The 8424-nt window shown below is 34.7% G+C and overlaps 1 protein-coding gene across 2 annotated transcripts; it reads right to left on the bottom strand.

The window, feature by feature from the left end:
• Positions 1-686: 686 nt before the first annotated feature.
• LOC112695921 (FKBP12-interacting protein of 37 kDa) lies at positions 687-7684 on the bottom strand. Of its 2 annotated transcripts, XM_025748463.3 has the most exons (13): positions 7530-7684; positions 7330-7440; positions 7085-7152; positions 6955-6991; positions 6066-6153; positions 5883-5947; positions 5708-5785; positions 4524-4571; positions 3836-3889; positions 3113-3274; positions 2754-2823; positions 1509-1564; positions 687-974 (listed from the first exon to the last, which is right to left on the bottom strand). In XM_025748463.3, the coding sequence occupies exons 1-13, from the start codon at positions 7554-7556 to the stop codon at positions 846-848; spliced, it is 993 nt and encodes a 330-aa protein (XP_025604248.1). In that variant the 5' UTR covers positions 7557-7684; the 3' UTR covers positions 687-845. The 2 variants fall into 2 exon arrangements, with proteins under 2 accessions (XP_025604248.1, XP_025604251.1); XM_025748466.3 differs by lacking the exon at positions 5708-5785.
• Positions 7685-8424: the final 740 nt, after the last annotated feature.

The raw sequence follows: 8424 nt of genomic DNA, 5'->3' as shown, positions 1-8424 counted from the left end.
ACAGATTGGTTCCAAAAGGTTTCTTATTCTATTAAAATTAATAAATGTAAAATATTAATCAATTTAAATTAGTTAAATAATCAACCCACTTATTCGTTAAAATAAATAATAAGAATTTGAATTCTATTTTATGTTATAAAAATTTATTAGTTAATAACATATTTTTAAATAGAACTTAGATCTACAATAGATTAATTATTATTATCCTGTCAGATTAAAAAATTTCGTAAAAACAAAATAAATAAATAAATGTGAACTATTATCAAATATTCAAAGGGTGAAGCACGAATGCCATGTAGGGCCACGTGTTTGGCAAAGAGAGCAAAAACGAAGATCAATCATTGGATCAAGCTACCTGAAAGTTCTAGATGAACAAGTTTTAAGATTATCGATTTTTCCACTTCAGAGCATTTATGTGTGTATTCAATATTCATACGTTATCATCTACCCCAACCGTGTAAAATAATCTTCTTGTGTTGTGAAATTAGAGCTGTTACTTAAAATGAAACGCTAAATCAAACACACATGCAAAATGTAAGTATATAAAAATTAAAATTATAACTTTATTTAGATAAGTATGCCTGTGCTTATGCAGGAGTACCGATTAACGCTCAGCATATCAGAATCGCATGTACGATAACACCGCAAAATAATGACAGAATCAACGAGGATTCTAACGCTACACGTTGCAGCACCAAAATCACTTTTGCATTGCAAAATCATGAATTTCAATTCAATATACAACTATGAGTGAACTGAATTCTTGAGAAACAACCGTTCCAAACAAAAACTTTCCGTATTAAGCTAACGTGGCAGATTAGTCAGCATTTTCCCTAGGCACTGCATTAATGTCGTCTCTCTTTAGATGCGGCTTCTGTTGTCCCTTCATCCATGAAGCCTTTCTCTTGCAATTCATCTTTCAGCCGTTGGATCTCTTGATCCTTGTCTTCTAATTTCTCTTGCAACATCAAAACCTGCAGTAAAACCCACTGAAGTTATGCGTACTCAAGGATTTTCTTTGGTACAATGTACTCAATATTTAGGTTAAGCTCTTAAGCATCTTATATATAACTCCACAAAAGTTCAGCACAAGGAAATTTCAAATCATCATATATTTCTGGGCTTTTATCCAAATATATGGGGAAGAGGAGACTCTCCCATTATGAACCAACACAAAACAATAAAGTCTTATCTGATTAGGTGAAATCAGTTACATGAATCAAACAACCTAATTGAATTCCACCATGTTTAGCGAGACCGTTCTAGATCTTTCTTGACCAGCAACATAGTACATCCATATAAATGTATATTATATTATTTGTTCCCTATTAGTATTCATCTATATCATAGAGATTTAAGTATAAGCGGACTAAACAAAAATGGTTTACTCCGTCAGAAACTCTGAAGCAAATAGTGTATAATGCAGAGGAGAATATGCAGTGCATTGATATTTTAAAATAACATTAAAGTATGACATTAAAGTATGTGAGTAGGGATAAGCAAAAAACCATTTCATTGGATCTTTCAACGTCGTTTGTCAGTCCGTCCATATGTGTCTGCAGTCCTGTAGTCAAGTTTAGAGGTTAAGATTACATAAATTGCTAAGAGTAAATTACCATTTCTACCGATGAAAGTATAGAATGCTGACAAATTTATCCATGAATAAATAAAATTATCATTTCTACCCAAGAAAGAAGAATTTTTGTCAACAAAACTACACGACTCTAAAAACCTATTTGAAATTTCCAAAATACTCTCTAATATAACCTAACTTCTTTTTACTCCACACCATCACTCCTCCAATTCCAAACCTTACCTCCACCCAAATCTCTTTTTTACACATCACCTCTCGTCCACTTCGCCAGCTCTGCCGCCTCCTCCCCCGATGGCGCCCCTCTACGAGTGCCCCATCCGCCATGTCGCCGCCAAAGCCTCCAAGAACCTCGACCGCGCTCCCTCCCTCGTCCGCAAGTGCAAGCACCGCTCCATCCTCCGCCGTGTCGTCACCATCATCTCCGCCGCAGACTTCCGCAAGGTCCTCTCCCACCTCGAAGCCTCCATCGGTGACATGCGCTGGCTCCTCTCCATCCTTGACGCTGATGGCTCTACCGTGGATGTAGGTGGTGGTGGCAGCATTGTCCTCTCGCTCCCTCCGATCGCCAGCAACGACCCATTTTGTCTTGGGTATGGTCTTTCATTGCTAGTGTTCAAATGGGTCAATTGAACGATAAGGCAGAAGCCGCTAATGAACTTGCTTCGCTTGCAGATGATAATGATAGGAACAAGAAGATCATTGTTGAGGAAGGTGAAGCTCTTGAAAGAGAGTGGTGGTGGTGGAGTTTGGAATTAGGAGGGTGGTGGTGTGGAGTAAAACAAGAAGTTAGAGTTAGGTTATATTAGAGGGTTTTTTAGGAATTTCAAATAATTTTTTAGGATTCGAGGAATTTCAAATAATTTTTCAGGTTTCGAGTAGTTTTGTTAACAAAAGTTCATCTTTCATGGGTAGAAATGGTAATTTTGTTTATTTGTGGGTAGATCTATCAGTATTCTAAACTTTTATAGATAGAAATGGTAGTTTACTTAATTGCTAATGCATGGAGATAATATAGTAGAGTAAAATTAGCATAACTTTTGATTCCAATAAACTCCACTTTTATAGGCAAATCTGTTTAGGATTCATCCTAAAAAGGGTCAAAGAGGATTAAAATGGCAGAGCATAGAATTTTTTATTATGAAATCATCCAGCTGCTAACCTTCAAATTGACTTCTCAGTTCGGCATTCTGGTATTTCTGCAATGATAGTTTCATTGCTAACTCTTGTATCTGCAAATCAAGAACAACAAAACATTGAGTGGGGAGATGCCAACATCACCATCGACACAGCAATAACCATGCCGAATAAATTATGTACAATTGTACATGCATCAGTAATATTACCTCTAGCAAATAATAGATTATTATGTCATCAGCTCAATGACAACTATATTAGAAACACTGGTAAAGAATCTCATGTATGCAACAAAAAAAATGGGGGTTGGGTTTTTTTTTTTTTTTTCGGGAGACAGGGGGTGAAGGGACACTTAGAGCGATCAAGAAAATAAGATAACATCACCTTTGCGTCAGTCGCTTGGTTCCCAATCTCCTCATTTTCCTCCTGCAAAGTCTTGCATTTAGCCATAAGCATCTTTCCCATCTTGCTCTGGGGAGTGAAATTGATTGCGGCAATGTTATCTTGCAACTCTTTCATTTTTTTATCCTTCTCCTCGACTAAATTCTAAGATCAAATGAGAACCCATGTAAGAAACAAACATAGAAGTAATCACCATTCACCAATGTAAAAACTGACTAAAGTTTAATTTGAAGTAGTGGATCCTATTGTCATGGATGGTGTACAATCCGGAGTGTCAATCTAGGACCACCTAAGAAGTTCTCCATACTTAAACTGGAAGTTTGCATGAAGCCTACCCTTTTCCACTTTCTCTTTAATCTTGACTCCTTTTTCATTTTGCTACCTCCAAAATACTGAAATCTCTTTAGGTAAGTTCCCCCAGTGAAGAAGGGACTAAAACTACCACTACATAAGACACAGTACATTACTCCTCTCTCATAATGGATAACAAGTTGTTTCTTCACCATATTTCTAAGGTGATACTCTCCAGGAAAGAACTAACAAGACAGCTTGCTCTAACATTTTCCATTGAACTAACAAGACAGCTTGCTCTAACATTTTCCAAGTACAACTCTAGCATGAGCCATAATATCCATCCTGGATTCTATATCTCTGAAAATAACATACTTGACGCAATAGAATTCATAACCAAGTTGAATAACAAACCTTCAAACGAGTAAACTCTTCATGGACAGCTGGATCTAGTAACAGCCTCCTTGCCTGAAAATTAAAATCATGGAACCAAGGACTACCTTTGGGCAAAACTAAGTCAAAATGGAAGGCAATAAGATGCAGCCAAAATTATTCGAAAGCAGCATATCATGAATAGCTCAATAAATAAATAAATAAAAATAAATAAACAGGCAGAAAGTATTGAAAATTGAGTTGCATAAGTATAATAGACCCACTTTTATCAGATCCAATGCAAGTACATTACTCCTCATTTTTTTATAATTATTATTCAAGTTCCAGTAACTGTGTAATCGGGTAATGATCCAGAAGATCTATGCCTAGATCCAGTACCAGATTACCAGGGCTGCTATAATTCTATAAAACTTTTTAGTAGAAAGAGGCAGACTAGCACAGTTATTTATCTGGAGTGCAACCATCTTGTCAGCTTATATACAAGATCTAGTGAACAATATATACATGCCATAAAGTGTAAACCTCCTGGGTATATCACTGTTTAAAGGAGAATAATGAACAGAACAACAAAAATAATACATAAAACCACTACAAGCAGGGTAACTTGGAATTAAAACATTGCAGCTTTTCCTATGTACCATGAAAGACTTTAGACACAACCATACTGATGAAAGCACACTAGCAAAAATTATATTATATAAAACAATACCTGTATCGTTGCTGGCTTGAGTTGAGCTTTCAGATCCCGCAAAGCAGACTGGAAAAGTTTAAACAGGCAAAAACGATTTAGTGGGGAAAAAAAGTTTTCTAAAAGTAGATAAAGTCTTAATACATAACCCTATATCTTTAAAGTGCATGTAGCTTTAAACTTTCTGATGAAAATGCGTAACAAGCAATAGGATCAGTTCAAGCTCTTATTGCAATTCAACACTTCATACACCTACACAATACATGATAATTTCTGGCCTCTTATCCTTTAAGGACATTCTACTTTTTCATCAAAAGCATAATACTTGAATATTACAACCAGTTCATTCCAACCCTTCTGCTGTTACTTCATGCTAGTTGCTAAATAGAGAGTATATCCATTATCCAGTTCTATGGTCAGAATAAATAACATGTTACACTGGTATTTATTTTAATGGAAATATAGAAATACAATAGAACAGTAAAAGATAATAGAGGAATTTCGAGAGTCCTCTTCTCTCCTAGCTTAGGCCTTTCCAAGTCTTTTTCCTACCTCTCACCTAATAAGCTCCTCCTTTTATTGCCTTCCCTCAAATTAATTATCATAATTAGCATTCAACTCCTACGATTACGCCTCCGTGATTCTCTCATCTGACTAATCCAATCATCAATTATTGTCACTTATGATTACACATTTCTCCTGCCCTATTATTCCTCCCTTTTGGCTGCCTTTGCTGCTGACTCGGCATTCTCTCTCTCTCCAGGGTATGTAACATAACATTTCTAGGGTATAATGACTTCTCCATACAGCTAACTATTATTAACCAATTAGGCAATTGAAGAGCTTATTTAAATAAATAAATAAATAAGAAAGAAAGAAAGAAAGAAAGAAAGAAAGAAAGAATGAATGAATGAAAAAAGCACCACTCCCCAATCTAAAATTCCAAATTCCAATGAAATTTTTCTCAAAGGAAGTGGGTATCTCCTTCCTTTCCATCTCCTTCTTTTCCAAACAGCCACTTATCAATAAAAAGAATGAAAACAGACCCCTAACTTATAAAGGATAAGTCAGTCAATGTTGAGCAGTGTAGACATGATATTTAACTGCCAATCAAGACCGTATGAAAGTCATCATCATCTAAGATTTTACAAGTTAAAAACTTCTGTTAAAGAGCATCGGAACCCTATTTTAAGTATATTACCTACCTTCAACTCTGCTATTTCTTGTTCTCGTTTTGCAAAAGTAACAAAGAATGCACCTTCCTTTTTTTTTGCTTTTTCAAGCTAATAATCAATGAAACAGTGAAAGGAATCAATGAACCCTGATCAGTGGATAAAGAAAAATTTTTAAGGGGAAAAAATGAGAGATTCAATTCCAAACCTGCTCTTTTAAAGACTCTTCAGAAGATTTCAGGGCTTGAAGATAGTTAATCGCCAATTTGGGTGCTTGAATGAAGAAAGATAACAGAAGAGATCAGGGATATATTTGAACAAAAGAAGTAATAGAACTAGATCTAGAATAACAATACAAAGGTCACCTGCAAAACACCAGGTATAAACTAACCTGGAGTGGTCCCAGAAGGAATGAAGGGTTCATTCTGAAAAGCTGTGCGCCACTTATGAATTTCAGATTTTGCAGCCTCAAGTTCATTCTGAAATATGGAATGATCTGATCAAGTTTCTAAGAAAAGGAAAAGGTACAATTCAAACTAAGATATCACAATTGAAAATAAAAATAATAGTTAAAAAACACAATTTGAACAAATTATGGCCAGGGCTCTCTGCTAGTCTGCTATGGGAATTTACTCAACCCTAATAGGGGACTCAAACATTAGACACCATATCCCACAACCATCAAATGATCAAAATAATAAACGTGAACCTTTTCACCATGAAGCGTGAAGCACTGAGACCTAGGTATGGTAATCCTAAATGCCTAATTTTTAGTATGCCTGTCCTACTCATACCGACTATGTACCCAGTGCCAATTTCTGCTAGGTACATGTGAATAATTGTTGGTCAAACATTACAACAAGCATATGTACCCAAAGGCCTAAATCTAAGTTAGTACTTACAAATAATAAAATTTGACAAGTACACTATTTGGTTTACTTATAAATGAAATAAAACACTACTTCATTTCTTCAAATCTTATTCCTCTTGAGGTATTGCTTTCTTTCCTAATACTTTGATAAAAACTTGAAGTTACAACATCATAAAAATTGCATATAATAATATGCTTCAATTACTTTATTGCTTACTGTTTTACATTTTATATAATATACACACACATACATACCCTATCTCGTGCAAAATGACCATAATATGTAACCATATCTATGCTACATTTTCCTGAAGCATTAATGAATCCAACATTATTACAAACTACAGACCACTTCATCAAGAAGAGAATATCAACTTTGAGTAATTGAATTCATAAAAGTAAGACGTACTTGGCATGTGAGTAGGGTATCCTTACAGTTTTGAAGACTACCAGAAAAAAAAGAGTCACGGAAAGAAGTTTAGGCTCAAATTATATCCTCATAGAAACCTGAACACAGTACAACTAACATTTCGTTATACCTCTCACGAAGAGACAATATCATTCCAGTGGTTACACCAGAAGCAGCTTCTTCAGCCTTTGATTTTGCCTGAACCAACAACAAACAGAACAGAGTACAATTTTAGAAAACGAATACCCAACCTTCAACGAGTAATGTACAATTAACGAACGTATTCCATTTTCCACATAGAACATTCTAATTAGAGAACATGTAACGCAGAATCGCATAGAATAAACTAAACTATAGTGGATTATATTTGATTACCTTCTTGGGTGCGAAAGGGTCATTATCGTAATATTCGTCGTCATAATCAGGAGAGGGCCTCTTCTCCCCAGAACGCGTTCCGGAAAATCCGCCTTCAAAATCGAAGTCTTGCTGCGTTTGAGAAAATTGAAGTGAGGGCCAAGACTCATAGATAGAGTGGGGGAAGAATAAATAAAATTTGAAAAGAAAGAGTGTCTTACATCATCGAAATGAGGAGAGGAAGCCATTGATTTCAAAAACCCTAGATAGGAAGGAGAAGATCAGAAGAAGCCAAAGCTGAAGTTGGAGTACTTCCAAGTTCTAACTATTATCAGAGTGCGAACCAAACAGGCAAACAAGTTATAAATTAATTTTTAAAATTTTATTTTAATAGACAAATTAGTTTTTAATTTATATTTTGATAAGTAATTATTAAAATCAGTTTTTAAAATTTTTAAAATTGAATATTTTAGTTTAAAAATAATTAATATACAGATAAATTTGTAATATTTTTTTTATCAGATAATTTTTTATCTAATTTATTTTTACTATATGTCAACATTTGTTATTATTAATTTAACTTTGTACATGTAAACTATGACACTAGTATATTAATACATTTTTTTTTCGTTAAAAACAAGTAACTAGCATATTAATACACTCTTTTCACTAGAAATAAGTTAAATGAATAATGATGCCTTAAAATTTAAATTGAAATATTTTTTTAATATAAATATGTTTTTTTAATAAGACATTTTTTATTATATTAAAAATAATCTCTAATAATTTTATTAAATATTATTATTATTGAGTGAAATTTATGTGTGTGTTCCGAGAGTTACCTGAAACGTTGATTTGGGCCTGAACGTGAGGTCCAGATCCCTTGTGGTGGCAGCGTCCGACCTCGTTGGTGCCGAGGTGCCGCCTGTCTGAATTCTTCGTGAGGAGGTGGGGGTGGTACCTGCAAGAGACTCCGATACTTAAGTTAGCAATAGTTTAGGCAGGTTTTTAGTAGATTAGAACGTGAATATACCTGAGGGGTGTCAGTGTATTTATAGTAGAGTAGATAACCACCCTTGTTAGAGTAGTTCCATCCTATATCTTATCTTATATCTT

This window comes from Arachis hypogaea, chromosome 1 (assembly GCF_003086295.3).
Source record: "Arachis hypogaea cultivar Tifrunner chromosome 1, arahy.Tifrunner.gnm2.J5K5, whole genome shotgun sequence".
Classification (NCBI taxonomy): domain Eukaryota; kingdom Viridiplantae; phylum Streptophyta; class Magnoliopsida; order Fabales; family Fabaceae; genus Arachis; species Arachis hypogaea.
This window is presented reverse-complemented; position numbering and strand designations above follow the sequence as displayed.